The 23,537-nt window shown below is 41.4% G+C and overlaps 1 protein-coding gene and 1 pseudogene across 2 annotated transcripts in view; one reads left to right on the top strand and one right to left on the bottom strand.

The window, feature by feature from the left end:
- The window catches only part of Slc12a8 (solute carrier family 12 member 8), a 179,347-nt gene that overhangs the window by 8,484 nt on the left and 147,326 nt on the right, over window positions 1-23,537 (bottom strand). For both annotated transcript variants that reach the window (XM_004642168.2, XM_004642167.2), the window contains 3 exons: window positions 20,008-20,644; window positions 4,793-4,890; window positions 3,950-4,067 (listed from right to left, as the gene is read on the bottom strand). In XM_004642168.2, coding sequence (XP_004642225.2) covers window positions 3,950-4,067; window positions 4,793-4,890; window positions 20,008-20,644 — 853 coding nt within the window. The remainder of the gene's footprint in view (window positions 1-3,949; window positions 4,068-4,792; window positions 4,891-20,007; window positions 20,645-23,537) is intronic.
- On the top strand, window positions 21,718-22,177 carry LOC105743675 (annotated as a pseudogene).

Raw genomic sequence — 23,537 nt, 5'->3', positions numbered from 1 at the left:
TGTTGGCTGTCCTTGGAGCTCTTCTTTTTCTCTAATTTTTGGTCTGCAAACTTAAGTCGTTAACCCTCCAGAAGAGAAGCTTAATGATATTATTACCCTATAACATAGGCAGTGTTCTTTAGTATTGGTTATTTAGTGTTATTTTCTAAACATTTAGGAACTTTGCTATATCTTTCTGAAATTGATTTCCAATTATTTCCTCCTTTGGTCAGAAAAATATTTTATTTTTGGAATGACTTGGATAGTGGTAAATTTATTAGAACATTATTTATTTCCTAGAATATGGTCTATTGTGGTAAATGCTGTATATGTAATGTAAAAAGGATATTGTGAAAGGCCAGCCAGATAGCTCAGCAGATTAAAGCACCTGCTTAGGCAGAGCAGGGGACTGGGGTTCAATCCCCAGCGTGCTGTGCCATGCCAGTCCCAACCCTGGGGTGCTCTGAGACAGCGATTGAGACTGGGCATGGTGGCACATACACCTGTAATCCCAGAGCTTGAGAGACTGAAAACAGGAGATCACTATGAGTCTGATCTGTGTAGTGAGACCTTGTAGACCCTGTACGACACACACACACACACACACACACACACACACACACACGATTCTGATGTTGTTGGACAGTGTTCTATATTTTTTCTCTCTTTTTTAGGGGTGGGATGGGGACAATTCTGAGCTACCTTCCCAGGCCTTTAGTGGTTTTGCTAAATGTCAGGTCGAATTTGTTTGTGTTATTCAGTCTTTCACAGCTTTGCTGATTTTATGGCTATTGTTTTATGTGTTAGAGAGACAAAAGAAAGAGAGAGAGACTGAAATCTCTGTGATTGTGAATTTTTCTATTTCTTCTTTACTTTCATCCAGATTTTGTTTCACATATTTTAAAATTCTGTGTTTTGCTTTTTAAAAAAAATGTATTTGGTTGTTATAGGGTCTCACTACACAGCTGGGACTTGTGGTGATCCTTCTGCATTCAGCCTCCTCAGCACTGGGATTACAGGCATGCACCACTACCCCAGGACTCTGGGCGGCTCAGCCTGCCCGGGGGGCAAGGCTGACATGGTATGTGGTGCCAGGAATAGAACTACAGTCCCTGTGCTTGCCTAAGCAGGTGCTCTAGTCCCCTGAGCTATTTCACCAGCCCAAAACTCTTAATATCCTTATCTCTGAAATCTTTGTTTCATGTTGATACAGCTACTCTAGCTTTCTTTTGATTAGTGTTGTCCTGGTGTTACAGCAAATGCATGTATTTGAGTCACCCAGGGAGTCTGGGTATGGAGACAAACAAGCATATTAGAGACCAGTGGTGGGCACACAGTGCAAGATCAGGTACTGACTCTGAAAAGCAGAAGAGAACAGTTATACAGTTATAGGTCAAGGTCAGGTTCCAGGTCTAGGGGGTGGTGCTGATATGGTTTAGTGCAGCTATAGAAACAGTACAAAAGCATGGACTTAGCTTGTGACAGAAGAGCAAAAGTGTTTGACATTTTACATAGGGAACAAGCAGTCTTATGGCAAACCTTGGGCTGGTAATGGGTTAGGTAGCTATGACAACATCTACAAGAAGCAAACTAGGGAAACAGAAACTTAAGCTCTAAAATAACACCAGAACACAAAATGGCATTGGTTTAGTTTTCTTTCCCATATCACTGTTATGGCTTTTTATATCATTTTACTTTTTAAAATAATTTATTTTAATGCAATGTAAGTAATACTAATAAAGAAAATATAAAATAATCTTTTGTAAAAAATAAACAAAATTTTATAACAAAATAATTGAAGCATAACAATGGTTAATATTGTATATCATGATCTTAAAGAGAATGGCCAAAACATTGCTCAGAGTACAAGTCAAAAAAGATTCTCTCTTATAAAGAAGAAACAAGCAAAAGGATAGAACTTTCTTTTCTTTTTTCTTTTTTCTTTTTCTTTCTTTATTTTTATTTTTTAGTAAGGCTCTCCAGGGTCTCCAGGGTCTCCAGGGTCTCACTACACAGATCGGACTCGTAGTGATCTGCTTGTGTTCAGCCTCCCAAGCGCTGGGATTACAGGCACACGCCCCCACGCCCAGTCTCAGTCACTGTTTCAGCATGCCCCGGGCTCTCGGGGCCAGCACAGCACACCGGGAATCAAACCTGGGCTGCTGCATCTGCTCAAGTAGGAGCTTTAATCTGCTGAGCTATTTGGCCAGCCCGAAACTTTATTTTCCATGAGTAAAATAAATTAGTAGTATAAATGAAACAAATTAGCATTTATCTTAAAATAGATTTGAAACAACAGAATAGAAATTTGGGGAGTTATTTGAATTTCTCCCAACATCCTATTAAAGAGCTGATTCTTTAAAAGAGTAAATAAAATTGACAAACTCTTAGGCAATTTTACCCCCCAAAAAGGAAAAAGAAGAAGTAAATGTTTTTACTTTTAATCTATGTATGTTTTTTATATTTAAAAGATACCTCTTTTTTTTTTAATTCTTCTTTTTTGAGACAGGGTCTTACTATGTAGTTTAGAATGGCCTTGAGCTCACTTTGTAGCCTAGGCTGGTCTCAACCTTGTAATGACTCTCCCAGCCTCCAAAGTGCTGAGATTATAGGTGTGGTCACCATGCCTGGCTCTCAAAAACATATGTCTTTTAGGCTTAGATTTTTTTTTCCATTTATGTATATAGTACAGGGTCCCACTATGCAACTCAGACTCATGATGACCCTCCTATTTTCAGCCTCCCCAGCTCTGGGATTACAGGCATGCGTCACCACACCCAGACTCTGTGGACAGTTTAGCTTGCCTTGGGGGTGGGGCTGGTGGGGCATGCAGGACTGGGGATTAAACCCTGGTCCCTGTGCTTGCCAAAGCAGGCGCTTAGTCCACTGACCTATCTCACCAGCCCAAAAAGATACTTCTTTAAAACACAGTTGATTCATGCTTTTTTCTTTCACTGACAATTTTTACCATTAGGGGTGTTTAGATAATCTATATTCAATATGACAACTGATATGGTTAGGTAGATATAAACTGTCTTGTTATTTATTTTTTTGTTTAATAGTGCTTATTATCTTAATTGTTTTTCTGTCTTGTTTTAATTTGAATAATTATTCATTAAACTTGATCACATTTTGGCTTTTATATTGAGTTTATATTATCCTAGTTCTTTTTTAATGTATTTAGTACAGGGTCTCACTACACAGATTGGACTCATAGTGATCCTCCTGTTTTTAGCCTCCCAAGCACTGGGATTACAGGCCTGTGTGCCACCATGCCCAGTCTCAATTGTAGTCTCAGTGCACCCTGGGGGTGGGGTCAGCATGGCACACCGGGGATCGAACCCTGGTCCCTGTGTCTGCCTAAGCAGGCACCTTAATCCACTGAGCTTTTCTTTCTTTCTTTCTTTCTTTCTTTCTTTCTTTCTTTCTTTCTTTCTTTCTTTCTTTCTTTCTTTCTTTCTTTCTTTCTTTTGGTATAGGGATCAAACTTAGGACCTTGCACTTGCCAGGCTGGCGCTTATGCTATTGAACTATCTCCCTGATCCCTTATACTGGTTCTTTTATTGTGTTATTTAGTGGTTACTGCAGGGTAGATATGTTAAACTCTATTTTCAAGTGATACTATAATTAGTATCCCTAACTTCTCACCTAGTTTAAGTTCTGCACACTAGCACAGGAAACCTAGAGCAGTATGCGTCATCAGTAAACTCCACCCTATATTTCATCCTTTGGGGTTTGTGCCAGTGTCGCCATTCATGCTTCTACAGCCAACTCTTATAAACCTCTCAACATTTTTATTATTCTTCACCTATCTTCATTTAGGTACCTGTCAGACAGTACTTTTCCTCCTAGACCACAAGGTCCTTGAAAACTGCATTCACATCTGTGTCAATGTTGGCATTTAATAGATGTACAAAGCATGCTTTTCCCCCCCCCCCACTATGAATGCTAACAGGGCACAGGCACTTACCAAGGTAGAGCCCTGGACTAGCCTGGCCAATGTAGAAATACAGGACAGCAGCAACACTCATGTTAATGAGGGTGTAGACCCACTGGGTCACAAACATGATGAGAAGGGATCCAACCGCCTGTGGGAACAGAGGAGGAAGTGCTCTGAAGGCTTTGCACAAGGCAAGTGAGACACAAATCCCGCCCTCCAAAGACAATAATCTCTCTTATTAGCTTCTGGTCTCTGAAAAAGTCTAAAAAACTGAAGTTCACTCACAGTCCAAAACCCCTCATTTAACCAGATATTTGGAAGACCGTCTTGAAAACAACACTTGAATCAAAGCTATCAATAATCAGACCTTCTATCCTAGCTCCTTGTCCCATTACTCTCTACAAGAACAAAGCAGTATAAAACTCACATAGTACAAGGGTTACCAGATAATAGATTATTTAAAAAGTAAACATTTATTAACAAACACTTGAGAAAATCTATTTAGAGGAATAAATGATTTATTTGGGTTTACACTTAAAAAAAAAAAAAGTAAACATTTGATTAAAATAAGTGTTTTGTTAAATGTAAGTATCACCATATGTTGTCTCATCTAAATTCTGATGCAGGGGGGCAGGGAGCTGGCTCAGTGGAATAAGTGCTTCCCTGGCAAGTGCAAGGACCTGAGTTCAATCCCCAGTTTCACCCCCCCCCCAAAAAAAATTCTGATGCAGTAGGCAATCAAATCACATTGCTCTTAATGAAGCCCCCTCCCCAAGGTGCACATGGCTCCACCTGAATTCTTTCTCAAGAATGATGGAGGAAAAAAAAAGAAAGAAAGAAAAGAATGATGGAGATCAAGCTGAAGTTACTCACCCCTAACAGGGAGACCCAGGGGTTACACATGTGGGTGTAGAAAGAAGTTGATTTCCTCTGCATCTCTTGTTCCTGGAGTTTGGGAATGAGGAAGAAATCTAAAAGATAAATTAGCCAAATCCCTGGTTAGTCATTTTCTACCAAACTGTTCTATTTTTATAAGCAAATGCCTATGAGTTGCTTTTATTTAATTTTGTAAATTAGCCTAAGGACAACTCCTAGCACTTACTATTGGAGAAAGGAGAAAGAAAATTTGATGGCTTCCTACCAGTCAAAGATCTGAAAGGAAAGGGAAGGGAGGGCAGAGATGGTAGCTTCCCTAAACCCACCACACATCCATCCAGATCTGTCATCTAGGGAACTGGGAGTTCAGTTCTCCCATCTTTAAGATGAAAGGGTGTGGAAAATGAGCACTGAATAGCTGTGTATTAGGGGTGATGGGCCAGGCTGACTTTTGTCTACTGCAGGATAGTTTTTGCTACCATCTGAATCTGAAGGTCAGATTGTGTTAGCCTGGTCTCAGGTATAGACCAGAAGCCAGTGAAGGAGACAGAGGGAAGCAGAATTGCTCTTCAGATTCTTTCCTGTGGCAGTTAAGGGGACTAAGAGGAAAAGGACCTGGTCATAAATACAAAGAGGTCTCACCTCATCCTCCCTGGATTTCAGGCACATCAGAGCTCAAAACCATGTAATGTTTTATTTCACTCTTCCTTCCCAGCTTAACCCCATAATTGCAGAAATGTGTAATTTAACCCTGAAAATGCATATAGACTGTTTAAAGATATGGTCCATTGTTTAACCACCATGAACACCACAATGGTGATCCAAACAAATCCTATATTGGCTTAATTATGCTGCATGTTTATACTTTATGTCAACACTACAGCTTTGTAGTTTTTGCTCAGCTTGACAGCTTCCTAATTCACTATTCTCCAACACTAAATTCCTGCTTTAGCCAATTGCCTTGAGTGTGCCCAGCCTTTCCCTTTTTGCTATGCGTTCCCATCCTGACTCACATACCAGTCTTCTCCACCTCAGCTGCTTCTGATTGGTTGGTCCCCAGAGTCTAGCCGGGATCCACTCCTGGTGGGTCCCCTATCCCTCTGCCTACCTAACTCTTATTCATACCTCAGTTCACTATCATTTCCTCTCAGGTTCTAGATTTATTACTTGATACCATTAATATTTCTTCATGGCCCATCCCTTTTCCTTCAGAGAAACTATTATTTGTAGTTGAATATTTATTTACATGCATCTATGTCCATCCTTTAGGGGCACAGAGTCCACATCAGTCTTGAGCCTGGGGCTTGGCATGTTGCTGGTAATCATTTTATATTCCTTCTCTGTTCTCTTTGGCCACTGAATGTCTGACTAGCTGCACTGAAGCACACACCATGGGGTAATTTCATAACCTTCCTTCATCACTATTAACTTTCTGGTCAAACCCACTCCCTCATCTTGTTAAAGATTTGCAGCCCCTGACTCGCCTTCTCTCTCTGTTTTTTTTTTTTTTTCCTCAATAAACTTTTGCATTTAAGAAAACAGAAGCACTTTTGTCCATTCTTCCAAGGAAAGACATAACTTTGATCCCCCCTTTAGACACCTTATCAGGCGTCAAATCTTTTTTTTCTTTTTCTTGTGTCTTTTTTTCATTTATTACCCTTTTTAAAAACAAACAAACAAACAAAACAAAACATTTACTTGAGAGACAGTATGGTAATAATTGGTATGTCATGACAAGAAGTGCATATTTTAGAAGACCAGAATGACAGGCATTCCAGGTGTGACCCTAGTATTACACATTGCTATTTTCTCTCTTTCTAGCTGCACCCCATCATTCCAGATGGCTAAGTGGTGACTTCTATAAGAACCTCTCAATGCCCTCCTCTCTCTCAGTTCCTTAAAATTCTCATTCCAACCATCAGTATCTCCACCTCCTGTCCCTTGACTCTGTGTGTGGGTGGGTGGGTGGGGTGGGGCTGGAGATCAAATCCAAGGCTTTGTGCATTCAAGGCAAATGCTGTGCCATTGAGCTATATTCCTTCTCTACCAAGTCACCTGAGGTTTCTCATTGCAACCTATATTTCTTAAGTCATGACTTGGAGCAATCTTCCCTCAGCCCATTACCCCCCCTTTTTAAAAAAAAAAAAAAAAAAAGGATGTAGCTTTTTTGCTTTGCTGTCCTTCACTCCAACAGAGAAACTCCAGAATATTCTTGCTTTCTATCATCTACCTCCCGTTTTCACTAATTTCTTATCAAATTTAAGGCCTGCTATAGTTTAGAACTTACGTGTCCCCAAGGCCCATGTGTCAAAGGCATTGTTCCCAGGGATATGTTGGAAAGTTTAGTAGGTGAAGCCTAGTGGGAGGTCTTTTGGTCATTAGGAGCATGCCTTTGAAGGGGACTGTGGGACCCTAGTTCTTCCTCTTTTTGTCCTAGCATGGGGTGGGAGATTCTGTTCTAAGGTACACTCCTGATACAATGAGCCACTTGACCAGGGGCCCCAAAACAACAGGGCAAACTAACCATGGACTGGACCCTCCAAAACCAGGAGCCAAAATGAAATTTTCCTTTCCATCAGTTGGTCGGGCATTTGTTATAGTGGTGGGAAACTGACAGATACATGTTCCAAAGTATGCAGTACATGTACCAGTTGTCCCTTTCACATGCATCTGCTTCCACGTTTCGGCTTCCCTCAGCAGTCTTCTAGTTAGTCAGCTCATTTTTTTTTCCTTTCACATAACAAAGAGGACTTTCATACCCTCTCATCATCAGATCTTCCAGTCCACTTACATCTGGACCTTCCACTCTGCTACCTCTTCACTTACAGCAGATGAAACCGACCCTGCTCCTACCACAGGTCCCAGCCTTCCATGTGTGGCCTGGATCCCATCCCCTTTGTCTATTCAAGGAGTTTTCTCTCCCATCATCAATTTTTCTGTCCTTCTTGTTATGATTTAAATATGAAGTACCACCCCTCAAAAACTCATGAGTGGATGGTTTGATCACCAAACAGAAAAAGAGGCATGGTGGGGAAGAAAGTGTTTCAAGGACAAAGTAATTGTGTGTCTGCTGTCAGCTTGTGTGTCAAGCTGAAGGTTGAATCTGGAGGCGCTCTCCTACTGAGCTACCCCAGCCTACTTTTGTCTTGCTCCTCCTCCTCTTGCCCTTCCCTTTCCCCCTTCTTCTTCTTCTTCTTATCATCCTTTTGAGCCAGATCTCACTAAGGTTGCCCAGACTGGTCTTGAATTTATGATATTCCTGCCTCAGGATATTTTCACCAAAAGAACATGAACAGACATGGTGAGTGTCACTTCTGGACCAAAGTTTTAAGAGACTTGTGCCTCTTCTCTGTGCTGTTTCCCCTCCTTTCCTGAAACCTGAATGTGGTCACTTAACTTTGACATTGCCCTCAGCCAAGTCCTAGGGGATTTCAAAGTTAAATACAGTGAAGCGGCCTGATGTTCTAAAGTGCATGATACTAATGCATGGAAGAGATTCCCATGTACTTGGAACTTTTCAATGCAAGTGAGAAATTATTTTCTATTTTGATAGCAGTTTGGCCTCTATCCATGTGGCTGCATGAATAAACCAAGAAATCTTCATCCTCAAGGAATCGTCATCTTCTTCATCATGTGCTTCTGACCATTATATTTAGATTTTTATGCACACCTGGAGGTGCAAATACCAACTTTTACATTTCTTAATGCCAACTCTAGGCATTTGGAAGTCTGTGAATAAGAACTTAATAAAAGTCTCCTTACTAATTATGGATTAAAATAAAGACTGCCAAGACATGATTGACTTGAATGATGGCTCCACTACATATTTATAAAAAAGGACTGTTATGAGGACTGTTATTATTAATTAAACTGTATAATTTTAAAATGTTAAATTTATGATTGACTTTTTGAATCACAGACTTAATGAAATTCAGTTGTCCCTTTAGTTGCTTTTTCATTTCATTTTTTGGTACTAAAGATTGAACCCAGTACAGGGTAGGCAAGTGAGTTATATCTCTACCTCCCACTTCATATTTTTTCCGAATAAATAAACACCTATCTGTAAATAACACAAACAAACTGACAATGTATATATAATAGTACAGTCTACGGAGAATCATGCTTAAAGCCCATGCGGAATTTTATCATGTTGATACTGTAATTTACTTAACCACTTTCCAAATGTGGAGGGTGTAAGCTATTTCTAACTTGTCATTAGCACAAACAATACTATGACCATCACGTGCACAGTTTTTGGCTTGTTTGGTTTTGGATTATTTTCTTGGTAACAACTGCCCCCAACATTTACTGAATTGAGGCAATTATATCATTTTATAGTTATTGTTTGGCTTGGAAGATCAGTCTCCAAAAAAGGCTGAAAAAATGAAACTTCCAGCTACAGTGATGTAAAGAGGTCAGTAAATCTTTTCCTCCTCAAAGAATTCTAAAATTAGACAAAATAGAAAAAAAAAAAACAAAAAAACAAAAAAACCCTCAGCCATGTCAGGGCTCTAGAAATTTATCCAATTAAGATAACAAATTGAGAAGGATTTAGTTTTCAAAAATTGCTGGAGCTCAGGGTAAAATGGTGAGAGTCTGTAGTCTTTCCGCCTGGGCTTCTCTCTTCCATGCCCCAGTTCTTACGACCACAGAACTAGTTAGAAAACAACTACTGTCCACCAAGAGAAGACAAACAACTTGCAGTGGGAGCAGAGAGCTGGTTCTATGAGTCAAATATGGTGAACACAGTAAAAACGCAGAGTGGGCATAGCTTGTTGGTCTTTTGGCAAAGATGAAGTGTTGTGTCAGCTCTTATCAGAAAAATGAATGGAGAAAATTCTCAGCTTTGCCAGTTCGAGGGTGCAGACCCAGATAGGGTTAGCGGTAATAGGGAGCCCCTGGGAATGGGGGAGCTGAAGACAGAGAGAGCTGAAGACAGACTGGATGGCCTCCCGTACCTCCCCCACCCACCCCCAGGACTGGAAAACAAGCCTAGGCCTGAGGAGGCCTGAGAGAGCTGGGCACAAGCAAAAGCCAGGCGAGACCAGAGAATCAGCTGCAGCTTTGACCATGCTTCCCAGCCCACATATAAGTCAGCCGGCAGAGAGAGAAGCCTCGTAGACTCTAGTGGCACCTGGACATGGCTAAAAACCAGGCTAAAAGACTGAAAATGGAGATTACAAAAAACAACTACGCACAGCAACAGTCACCTACCACAAGAGAGACAGCACAGTTCAAATCCAGGCAACTCACTAAAACAAGCAGATGAAACCAATATACAAAAACTCAGAAGTAGACATCAGAATCAAGAGCTGCTACAACATATTACCTCCATTGTCCAGTTTTCAACTTGAAATTATAAGACATATAAAGAATTAGGAAGCTGTGATCCAAGCTCAGAGAAAATAGATTAACCAAAAGAAACTAACTTTGACATGCCCAAATGGTATATTTAGCAGACAAATTAGCCATTATAAACACACTGAAATAATTACAGAAACATATTGTCAAGGACTGAAGGCAAATAACATGACTTAAAAACAGAGACTTTAAAAGGACTTGAAAAACAGAGAATACAAACAGGGAAATACGAAGTATAAAAGGAACCAAAGGGGAAGGATAATGAACTATAAAAAAGAACCACAGGAAAACTATACAGTTAAAAATCAGAGCAAGCCTGGTGTGGTGGCTCATGCCCATAATCCAAGCACTTGAGAGGCTGAGGCAGGAGAATCACAAGTTTGAGTCCAGGCTGGGTTACACAGTGAGACCTTATCTTAAAACAAGCAAATAAACAAACTCCCCCAAAGAAAACAATAAAAATATCATAACAGAGATGAAAAATTTTACTACCTGGGCTCAACAGAAGATTTGAAAAGAATTTAGAATCAGTAAATTTGAAGCTAGATCAGTAGAAATTATCTGAAATGAAGAACAGAGGAGAGGAATTGGATGAAAAGAAACAGCCTCAGAGACACAGAGGATGTCAAGTGTATGAACAAATGCATATGGATGTGCTATATGGGCTAGAGGGAAAGGGCAGAAAAAATATGAAGAAATAATGGCCAAAAACTCCCTAAAGTTGATGAAAAACTTTAATCAACAAGTCTGGGAAGAATAAATCACCAGTTGTTATTTCCAGCAAATTATACATATAAGTGGTTATCATAGACCTATTATTTTTATTGAAATTTTTGATAATTTAATTGATATGCAACAATATGGTTTAATTTGTGTTTACTTCCCAGTTCATACTAGATACTCAGAGCAGTAGCATGCACTTTGGATATTGGTTAAGAGAACAGATTCCAAAGTCAGGCAGACCTGGGTTCAAATTCTGACTGTCTTCTCTACTGAAAGTACAGTCCCAAGTCCGGCCTCTGTAAGCCTTAGTTTTATCATCTGCAAAAAGCAAGTAACAACACCTAACTCTGGGATTAAGGATGAAATAATTATCTTAAGAAATATTCTCAGTGTCAGTCACTTTCAACACGCTCAGCAAACGATGCCTATTTTTAGCTACTACTACTACTTGCCACTTACGAACAAAAGTCAGTTTGCTGAATGAACATGTAGGAGACTGGGCACTGATTTTTTTTTCAGATGTGAACTGTGCATTCATCCCTCCTGACTTCTTTTTAGAAGAATCTGGATTTGACCTCCCTGACTTTTTGAAGCACTGTGCTGTGGAAGGTATGCTTTTATCAGTTGTGTTTGTCAGAGTAATTGTTTCCTCCTGTGACGCTGTGTTGTGCAAATGTTTTTTATTTCTACTTAACCAGTTCCATTTTTGTCTTTGATGATGTGCAATGATAGCAATCTCTCTCTTGCACAGCTGTTATAAATAAGGAGTTCTTGTGTATATAACATTTAAAGTACAGTCCCAAGTCATTTTTTAATCTATTTGCTCTCAAGAATATTTACTCAATTATTTGGTTTCTATCATTTGATGGCATCTGATTTGTCAAAAATTAGGGCCTTAGAATAGTTTAACTCTTACCAGTGTACTTTACTGATCAATGTTTTCATCTGTTTAACCTTACCTGTTCAACTACTCACAAGTTATTTATTTAGTACAGGGTCTACAGGTTCTTACTAAATAGATCGGACTTGTAATGATCCTCCTGTTTTCAGCTTCCTAAGCACTGGGATTACAGGTGTATGTCACCATGCCCAACCTCAACTGCTGTCTCAGTGTGCCCTGGGGGGCGGGGCCGGCATAGCACACCGGGGATTGAACCCTGGTCCCTGAGTCTGTCTAAGCAGGCACTTTTTTTATTTATTTATTTTTTTAAGCAGGACAGTCCTGTGACTTTTTTTTTCTTGTCTCTTGTTTTCATTTATTACCCTTTTTAAAAAACAAACATTTGCATGAGACAGTATAGCAATAATTGCTATGTCACGACAAGCAGTACATATTTAGAAGACCAGAATGACAGGCATTCCAAGCATGACCCTTCTATTACACATTGCTATCTTCAGAGCAGTTGCTAAGTTCACAGGTACCAGCATATATAGTTAGTCAGGGTGAGAATCCTACCAATTACCTGCTAGTTTCAAAAACCCGCTGAAGATTCTCAGGATCATTGGCCTTAACCATCTTGTGTGTATAAATGTATGGTTTTGCCCCTGTCATGTTTCCTAGTTTTTCTTCTTGCCCTCTCTTCATTGTCTAATCTTCAAGTTCTCGCTTTCCTTTTAATTGTGTTATGCCTTTCTATTTTTATTTTTTCTTTTGAGTTCTTATATTAGTGAGACTATATGATATTTACACATGTGGGTCTGGTTTATTTCACTTATGAGTATATCATCAAGTGGCATCCACTTAAATATAAAGGCTTTGAGTTTATCATTCTTTATAGTTGAGTAATACTCCATTGTATAAAAATACCACATCTTTTCATCCATTCCTCAGGTGATGGGCATCTTGGTTGTTGCCAAGATTTAGCTGTCACAAATTGTGCTTAAGCAGGTACTTTAGTTCACTGAGCTATCTGGCTGGCCCAGCTGCTCATCAATTTAGCAAAGCTTTCCACACATTTGCTGAATTTTGTGTACTTGGTGCATCCAAAGGCAAATAAAACAAAACAAAACCCAAAAAAAAACCCAAAAAAAGAGATACAATTTGTGACCACAGAAAGCTCACAGTCAATAGGAAGAAGAATAAAACTAATACTTTTCTTTATAATCACCACATGAATAGGTATGCAAATAAATACATAAGCAAATGTGACAGAAATGTATGAAACAATGTAATAATATTTGTTATTATTCGTATGAATCAAATGCTATGGCTGCATGCTGGAGGACATCAGGGGCCTTCTCAGAACAAGTCAGGTTTTTCAAAAAAAATAAAGAAGGAGTAAAGCAATTTGAGGAGATAGAGAGATATGAAAAGACAAGAGGGCTGGGGTGCATGCAGCCTGACATGGAGTGCAGAGTGAAGACAGAAAATCGGGGCTGGGGCAGGAGGGTAAGGGACTCTGAACTCTGGGCAGTAGGTGCTAGAGTCCAGCAAAGGTTAAGTAAAGGAGAAAGTCGCTTAGTGGGCAGTACCAAGGAGAAACAGGAGAGGGGAGAGGCTGGGCCGGAGAGCAGTTTGGAGACTTAGCAAGAGTAGGGGTGAGGGGATGGAGTCTGCAGCCAGGTGGGCAGCAGAGAGCAGTAGCAAGAAGGCTGTCACTTCTAAGACCACTTCATTCATTCGACACGGCAGACTGGCCACGTGCCTCTCCTGCAAGCTCATGAGAACACAGAAGGCACAAAACAGGCATAAACCCACGTACAAAGAGAAAGGAAAGAGAAACATGGCTGATGGGATGACAGTAGAGCAGAGGGAAGACAGTATCGGGCTGCCAGCTGGTAGCACCCCCCTCCCCATAGACCCAGCACAGCTCAGGACAGGAAGGGGCACCCTCATGAGCCTGCCATGCCAGGAGCTGATGCCAAGTCTCACAGCTCAATATGGGACCCTCCTTCTGCCACCAGCCAAATATTGCCCTCTCTTGTCACTCAATTCCCTGCTCCAGTCTCCTGCAGAGACCCAACCAGAGATGCCCAAGCATGGTACCCCGGCACAAGGAAGAAAAGCGGTATCGAGGGTTGATCTCCCAACAAGGGGGCCCCCTTGTGTCCTTTCCTCAACCTGCTCCCAGCCATCTGTGTGTCCCTAGGCCAGTGATTAAAGGATTCTAGAGGAACAGAAGAGCCACACAGAAAACCTAGAGACCCTCTTCTGAGGTTGGCCAGCGAAGGGATCAGCTCACTCCTAATCGTGTCACTATTAGGCCTCCAGTCAGCAGGCCTTGCCCATCGATGGAGCTGGCTACACAGCCTCTAACTGTACTCACCCTCCCTTGGGACCTGGAGGGAAACTGCTCTGAGGATCCTCACAGGTACAAAACCCCACAGAGTTCAAGCCACATGCACAAGTACTGTGGGATTTGCACCTCACCTACAGACTTCCTCCCATATATCAGTCACCTCTAGATCACCATAGCGATCTAGAGTATAATACAGTATAAATGCTGTGTAACTGCTCGTCCAAGTGCATGGCTTAAGGAAAATTAAAAAGGGGAAAAACAAAGCATGCATGAGTACAGATACAACCATTGTAGACCTAAGGGCACCGTACACGTTGGCAACAATGTAACTTCTAAAAAATTGCTTTCTAGCCTCAGCTGATTGAATGCATTGGTGTAGAAGCCAGTAGCTCAGGGGACTGGAAGCACTTTACATATGAAAAGAAGTCAAAAGATCTACAGAAATTTTCGTATAGGCCTTAAAGATAAAGGAGGGGTAGGGAAGTGGAGACAGAACACTCACAAGTGAAAGAGGAAAAGATCCAGAGAAAACAGGGACAGCAACAGGAGCAGATGGAGACTTAAGGTAGGAGAGTAACCCAGGGAGGTCAGACAGGCCACTGTGCCCCTAAACCAAACTAGGTGGCTTTCAAATAAAGGAAAAAGATAAGATGTGGCCCTATCAGGTCCAACCAAGAGTTCCTAGAAATTAAAAAGAGGGTTATTTTGGCATAGATGGATACTTACTCACCTCCCCCCATTTCCTTAAGGAATAAGACAAAAACACATAATTTTTGTGAAGTAGGCAAAAAGACACTTCCCATCCTCTCTCGCAGCTTGTTGTAATTGTTGTAATTGCCGTGAAACTCAGGACGTGCAGAACAGGGTGTGCAGAACAGGGCTTCTGAAAAAGGTGTCCCCAGATGACCCCACCTGTAGGCTCACTCCTGTGCATTTGTCCCCCTTTACTTTTATTGTTGAAGGGAATGTGATAGTGATGACAAGTCTCCAGCAGCCATATCTAGCACCACAGAACAGCATGACAAGGTGGGAAAGCAGAGACAGAAAAACCCTAGTCACGGAGGCCACAGCGCAGCCATGGCAGACCTGGGTGGCCCACTGCAGGATCCTCTGGGCAAACTGGCTTCCGCCACTATCATTTTGTGATTGTGTTATTTTCAATCAAATCTAACTGTGACAGACACAGCAACCAACATTAAAAAAAAAACAAAAAACCAAAAACACTTCTAATGAAATTCATAAAATCTTTCAGAAAGGAGAACAAAATGAAAAAATAAATGGATAACAAGAGAGAGAAAAGAAAAGGAAATTAGAGAATGACATTAAGATACAAAATAGGATAACAGAGGAGGAGTGGCAGAGAAAAGGCATGGATTTGGCGGATAAGCAAGAATAGTAACAAAGACAGAAATAAAACCAAACATGACAAATGACAGATTGAGCAAGGTTGTGTGTGTACCACACTGCCCTGGGGTGGGGTAGCTGATTCACATATTATTTGTGTAACCTTCACACTGGGGAACAGGGAAGCTTAGGTAATGAAACACAAAATAAAACTGGTGATGTAAGCAAGCTAGGAAGAAAGAAAAGAAAATACTAATATCAGTATGATGAAGGATAAGGGAAGCGAGCCCAAGAGATATAAAATTCTTCCTGGGCAACCAGAGACATTAAGAGATTGATATTAGTGAATCAACAGAGCAAAGATGATGATATACCATGAACTGGGCTATATGATCCCAACCTCCTGAACCGGCTGAGCTCTCCAAAAATGACAATATACCAGGACTGAAGGACACAAAAAGCTCTGGAATAAAAGGACCAACTCAACAGTCAACATAACGGCTGCCAAAAGCATGAATTCTACAGGCCTGTAGGGAGGAACAGAAGGAACATGGCGGCATTCAAAGTCTGCAGGGACCAGGAGCCGGCACAACGAATTTCTCTGCAGTAAAAAGTGAGCTCACATAAAACTGCTTCCAAAAATCACAGAGAAATTGATTTTCAACTGGAGAGTCTATATTCACTCAAATTACAAGTCAAGTGTGAGGCTAGAAACCTTCATACCTAAGCACTCAGAAAATGGACTTCTTATTTGTCCTTCCTTGAGAAGATGCTGGAGTGTGCACTTCAGCAAAACAGTGCAGTAAAAAATGAACCAAGGAGGAGGAACACTCGGTCAGAATCTCCCCCGGCTGATTTAAGCAAGAGATTCAGCCACAGAGTTTAGATCCCATAGTTTAGATCCTGTTGGTAGGAAAGAAAAATGATGCAGCTGCTTTGGAAAACAGTGCAGCATTAAAAAAAAACTAAATACAGAATTATCATATGACTCAGCAATTTCACTCCTAATTAAACATTAAAAAACCAAAAACAACAACCCAAAACTGAAAACAGAACCCCAAACAGATATTAAACATCTATGTTCATAGAGGCATTGTTCACAGTAGCCAAAAGGTGGAAGCATATTGCTTCAATGTAGGGATGAAAGGGTAAGCTGAATGTGGTATATTCATATAATAGAACATTACTCTGCCTTTAAAAGGAAAGAGACTTTATACTGGACCTATTAGTGCATGCCTATAACCCAGCACTAAGGGAGGTGGAGGCAGGAGGATTGTGAGTTTGAGCCTATCCTGGGCAACTTAATGATTTAGTGAAACCCTTTCTCAAAATAAATAAAAAGTTTGGGGATATATCTTAGTATGAAGCCAAATAATAACTTAGTGTTTAACTTACATACTAAGTTAAATTCTAGCCCTGGGTTAAATCCCCTGTACTAAAAGAAAAGTCCTCCTCAAAGTCTCCCAGAGGTGAAGCCTTTGGGAGGTGGCTGACTATTAGGGCTTGTTTCTGCTTTTTTTTTTTTTTCCCGGAACCGGGAATTGAACTCAGGCCCTTGCGCTTGTCAGGGAAGCGCTTATTCCACTGAGCCATCTCCCCGGCCCCTAGGGCTTGTTTCTGACTTATTAGGAGGCAGGCTCTGGTCCAGGAGACAGGAGCCTGGGAGTGCAGAAGGGTGCATCTCCCTCCCCAGCTCCTCCCTGTACTCTCTGCTTCCTAGGTGCCACAAGGTGAGCACCTTCTCCTCCGCCATACCCCTCTGCCTCCGCCATACCCCTCTGCTGTGCTGTTTCTTTTCAGGAGCCAGCTAACCACAGACTGAAACATGAGCCAAGAAGACACCTTACTCCTTTTAGTTGCAGGTGTTGCATATTGTCTCAGTGAAGAAAAAAGTGACTAAAATACTTAGAGTAGTGAAAAGCATAGAGACAGAAAGTAAAACGATAGTTGGCAGAGGTCGGCGAGTAGGGAGTTATTTAATGGATACAGAGTTTCAGTTTTAATGGATGGAGTTAGGGAAATGGATAATGGTGATGGTTGTACAACATTATAAATATATTTAACAACACTACGTTGTACTCTGAAGATGGCTAAGAGGGTAAAATATATGTTGAGTGTTTTTACTACAATGTAATAAAAGATATTGGGCCTCTGAGAATAGCTGGAAAGGCTAGGACATCAGGTCTCTATCACCAGGGCAACACTGAAATTTTATGTCACCTAGGCTGTTGGGGACCACACTGCAATTACCACTGATTCAGAAGTTTTGACTCTGGGAGCAGTGATATAGTTGTCCTACATCAGGTGTCCAGAAAGCTCTTCAAAGACCTCACATTTCCTGCTCCTACTTCCAAGCCTAAAGAGGGCTCAGCCAGTCAGCAGAGCCTTGCTCTTGCGGCTGGACTCTGGCAACAGGAGAGGCCAGGAAACCAATCAGATGACATTTTCAGCTTTGAGTGTGAAAGGTTACTTTGCCACCCACCAAGATTCACAACACTGGAAATGCCTTCAGAACAGAAAGTTCAGTCAATCAGGGGCCAGTAGTGACAACAATAAAAGGCAAAAGTCTAGTATGCTATTGTATCGAAGAAGGTTCTTGTCCTGGGATGCAACCCAGAAGTGTGGTAAAGAGAGAAATTCTAAGACAACCACTTGGCAGCAGGTCTCCAGGACAGATCAGAGTCCCATAGGACACATGGAAATAAAAGAAATGGCTGTCATAGATTTCTGAAGAATTGGAGTATTTGGAAATAACACGGAGAGGCACTGGACATATCTCCAGTGTATTTAAAGAAAAATGACAATGGAAAGTGGGAAAACCAAGCAAAGAAAACCATGGCAATTACTAATTCCCAGAAATAGAAAAGTTGGGGAGAAAAGCAAATGTGATCATAGTGTAACATGTAGCTCAGAAATAAGCCATACTAAGTCACAGTAATATGAATATCAATTCTAGGTTTAACTAAAAGGTTGCGGTGTGACTATACTGGGGACATTACATGAAATGTCACAGTGGCATAAAAGAATTCTCACCTTATATCCTCACTATGATCACAGGAAGTCAAAAGATAATGACAGAAACTCATATATCAAAGAGTAGCAATACATATATATTATTTAGTAATGAAAAGTTTAACAGACAAGGCAACTTTCTGATTGAGGTCCAAGCTTTTTGATCTGGGACTGAAGCTGGGGGTATTCAAGGATGAAAGAGTAGAAACTAATATGTCTGATAATTTTACTTTTAGTATCACTTGGCTTATTATACTATATATCTATTACTTTGATAAAAACAAATTTTAACATTGTTTCTACCATTAAAAACTTCCCACCAACCTAGAAGTAAAGAAAGCAATGCAGGTTTATGGAGTAGATAAGGCATCTGTGTTTGGACATCTCCTTTTATGTCCTTCATCTCGTCCTCTTTTCGCACACCTGTCTGTACAGATCTTAAGAGAAGGTACAAAGTAGAGGCAAATATATGGGACTCAAATGTAGGGATGACACTGAGCCATGAAAACAATCCGCTGAGGCTTCTCTGTGATCTTAACAGGCTTCTTCACTTGTAAAATGCAAAATGTTGGTATCCAGTATACTACTACATGAAGTAACAGAGTGTGGGCTTTGTGTCCCTATGGTAAGCACTTTAGATGAGCAACTTATAAAGACAGATGCTTTACTTATGCTCTCAGCTTCCAAGGTTCCAGACCACTACTGGTTGGCCCCATTGCTTTGTGCCTGTGGGTAGGCCAGAGCACACGATAGAGCAAAACCCACTTTTATCATGAACCAAGGAGGAAAAGAGAACAAAGCCCCCTCCAAGAGCAAGTCTCCAATGACCTAAAGACCTCCCATTAGGCCTCTTTCTTTAGGAAACCTAAAGAAAGGATCCTAGTGATGCCACACTGAGAAGCAAGCCTATCTCACAGGGAGCTCTTGAGGACATTCCAGATGGAAGTTATAACAAGACCTAAAGCACCTAGGATTCGGTAGGTCCCCAAAAATGATGAGTTCTCTTTTTCTCTTGGGATCTCTCATATTCTATAAGCCTCTCCTCTAAGCCACTCCCTGAAAGTCTTTCTGTATCTCTGTGCTTGTAGCTTTGAACATAGCAAAGAAAAGTTGTGCTTCTTCAGCTACCTTCTCCCTATCCTGTTTTGCTTGGTTTGGAAGATTCACTTTCTACAAATTACACTGAGTCCTTCCCAGGCAGTTTAGCTCAACACATTACCACTCCTCTTGGAAGGAAAAATTGGTCTTATTCACCTCAGCTGATTTTTGAGTGAAAGAAATTGATATTCAATTACTAGCTCTGGCCCCCCGCTCTTACATACAGGAGTAGATGGAAATTTCTGTTTAAAAACTGACTACAGTATCTACAACATAGTCAAATTCTCAATAATTCAGCAAACATACAAATAATAACATTTTAGAATAAAGATTTAAGTTACCATGGATTATGAAATCGGGTTGAGACAACTAAGTGGGTGAGGTCATCAGTGATTTCTGTCATAGGAGGCCTCCGTGTGACTCTGAAGTACTCACCTTCTCCACTCACTCTCCAGTGGCCACACAGCTCAGGGAGAAGTTGTTCTCTATGTGGTCCCTCAGGCCAAGTCTCCTCACTCTTGGAGGTCCCCTTGTCCTGGCAGGACTCCTCCCCCTCCCAGGAGGCAGTCATGTCAGGCCCCTCAGGAGGAAAGGAATTAGGGGAGTTGAGGTCCAAGCAGAAGCTATCTTGTAGGGTTTGCTTGGTGGCCTTCTTGCACTTTCTCTTCTGATTCTCTGAGATTCTATGGCCTTTTCCTGGTCCTGGGTAGCCACTGTCAAGCCTGGTTATCTGGAGGAGCTTATCCATGTCCCTGGTGAACTCCAGCAGAGTGCCCTCTGAGAAGCTTTGGGAAGAGCCCTCAGAACCATAGCTGGGAGCCTTATCCAAGAGCAAATGCTCTGAGCAGTGGACGGCTTCCAAGTCCTCCCTCAGCACTGGCTCAGACACCTGAGGGACAGTGCAGGGGACCATGGACAAGGAGAAGTAGGAGTAGTCCACTGCAACATAGGTCAGCATGAAGTTGATGGTGACAATGGGTGCCAGGATGTTCACCTGACCTACAAGGACAAAAGCCATGGTCACCAAGCTGGTCAGGCAGATAGCTGTTACAGGTGTTTTATTCGGTCCTTTCTGTAGAAACAAAAATAATATACAGGATTATGAAATTTCAGATGGAATATTTCAGAATTCATATGGTAGAAATCAAACTCATAATGGCTCAGCCACTATTTTCCCAGGATGGTTCATCCATAAACTTGGGAAAATAATGTTCAACTCCTGGGTCATTGTAAGACCATGGCTAATGCATGCGAAGTGCTAACAACACAGGCACACCATAGGGTCCTAACACACAGCTATGGGTTAGTAATTATTAACATGGGGCATTATCAAAGAACTTTCAACCTCACTGATATTTTATCTTCACTAAGGTTTTTTAATACTACCTTTGAAGATTGTAGAGGCCAAGTTGATTTTTTCCCTTGGAATGGCAGATTGTGGAAGACACAGCAGAATCACAGGTGGCTGAAGTTGGAAAATTCTGATAGTGACCACGCACAGATATTCAGCTCACATGTACACACTTACACACTCTTGGTGTTAGTGGAGGAGGGCATGGTGACCTCCAAGTGGACAGGAGTGGGAAAAATGTGCTAGTGCCACCCCTAGAAACTATCATCACAGCCACCAGAACACTTCTTGGGCCAAAAGGAACATCCAGCTCTCAGTCCTCCTCCTTGAAAGACTGCACCTGGCTTGTGGTCTGCCTCCCGCCCCACAGACTGCTCCTAATCAGTGCCTGTTGTTTCTTCCTTTGTATCTTCTGAACACTACATTGCAAGTAGCCTGGGCTCCCTGTTCAGCCCTCTCCTCCTCTCTTTCTACTCCTACGTGGTGTCATGCAGCCTTGTGGCTTTCAATGTCAGCTTCATGCTGACAACACCCAAATTTAAGCCTCTAGCTGAAAACACTGCTCAGAAATCCAGGTTTGATATCCAACTGAATGTCTCTTCACCAAAAGATGCCAAAAAGAAAAGCAAGCCCAAGACCAGGAAAGGATATCTGCAACACATAACTGACAAAGGTATCTAGAATATATAAAAATTTCAATAAAAACTTGAAAAGGCCTCTAAACAAAATAAGTAAAAGATTTGAATTGAAATTGAACTACTCTTGTGAGAATCACTGAGGGCTCTCAGAGGAAAAGGGACGATGCCACTGGAATCACCTTCCTCTTCAGTGCCACTGTCCTTCCCTTCTCTGTTACCCTCAGTACCAGACACTATTACCAGTTCTTCCCTTCCTCCAATGTCTTACATCACTTCCCAGGAGATGAAGTGCATTCTTCATTGGTTTGCCAGTTGGTCCTCGGGGAGAACATTTTCTACAGGACTTGGTAGCTAAGGCAGTGCCAGGAAAATTACAGCCACTCCTGGATAGTCTGGAGCAGCTTAGTGTATCTGGAACAAACCGACCACCTCGTATCTTTGAGTGCCAGTTACGTCTTTGGGATCAGTGGTTTCGAGGTTGGGCTGATCAGGAGCGTAATGAGTTTGTCAGACAGCTGGAGGTCAGTGACCCAGACTTCGTGGCAAAATTTTACCACGCAGTGGCTGCTACATCTGGTAATGACTGACAGGCGGCTGGAGGTTCAGCTCAGCAGCACAGTGTGCGTGGTCACTATCAGAATTTTCCAACTTCAGCCACCTGTGATTCTGCTGTGTCTTCCACAATCTGCCATTCCAAGGGAAAAAATCAAGTTGGCCTCTACAATCTTCAGGGGTAGTATTAAAAAACCTTAGTGAAGATAAAATATCAGTGAGGTTGAAAGTTCTTTGATAATGCCCCATATTAATAATTACTAACCCATAGCTGTGTGTTAGGCTCCAAAGCCTAAAACTTTTGAGAGCTGAGATGACACCATGGTGTGCAAAATCTCACATAATGAAACTTTGTTTCATGCATGAAATTACAAAAAATACTTTGTAAAATAACCTTCAGACCATATGTATAACAAGGTATGTATAAAAATAAACAAATTTTGGGTTTAGTCCTGGCTTCCATCCCCAAATTTACTATGCATATTTTAAACTTTTTTTTTTTTTTAAATTTAGGGAAGGGTCTACAGGGTGTTCAGGGTCTCACTACTAAAACAGACTTGTAGTGATCCGCCTTTTTACAGCCTCCCAAGAGCTAGGATTACAGGCATGTGCCACCATGTCAGTCTCAAACACTGTCTCAGTGCACCCTGGAGGCAGGACCAGCAGGGCAGGCCTGGGGATCAAACCCTGGCCCCTGTACCTGCTTGTAGGTGTTTTAATTTACTGAGCTATTTGACCAGCCCTAACTTTTTCAAATTAAAAATATAAGCAAATCCAAAAGAATTCTGATCCCAGGTGTTTAGATAAGACATGCTCAGTGTATAATTAAAGCTCAGAAAGAAGAAACATTTTGTGTAAAGATGCACACTTAGGAAGTGAGTTGCAAACTACGGTCCTTGGGCCTAAACCATCACTGCCTAGTTAGGTGAGCCATGAGCCAGACATGACCTTACCTGTTCAAACACTGGGGGGGGGGTGTGGGGGGAACGGGAGAAGAGTAATATTTTGTAGCATTGAGAATTACTTAAAGTTCTAATGTGCATCCATACATGAAGTGTCAGGTATTGTCTGAGGCTCCTTTGGAGCTATAAGTAGTGCTAAGCAGTGGGGATTAAGACCACACTGCTGCAGCACCTAACAATGGACAATCAGACACACTACAGAAAAGTCAGCTGATTCCTGAAAACACCATAAAAAAAATCAAGGATGCCAGGCATGATGGCACATACTTGTGAGCCTGGCACTCAGGGACGCTGAGGCAGGAGGATTGCAAGTTTGAACCTAACACAGGAAACTTACTGACTTAGCGAGACTGAATCAAAATAAAAACAAAAAAAGGTCAGGGATATAGCTCAGTGTGAAGACCCTGGCTGGGTCTAATCCCCAGTAGTAAAAAAAAAAAAAAAAAAAAGTGAGGAAATTAT

Source organism: Octodon degus, unplaced genomic scaffold (genome assembly GCF_000260255.1).
Source record: "Octodon degus isolate 3935 unplaced genomic scaffold, OctDeg1.0 scaffold00147, whole genome shotgun sequence".
Taxonomy (NCBI): Eukaryota; Metazoa; Chordata; class Mammalia; order Rodentia; family Octodontidae; genus Octodon; species Octodon degus.
The sequence above is the reverse complement of the archived record's forward strand: the minus strand, read 5'-3'. Positions and strand labels throughout refer to the sequence as shown.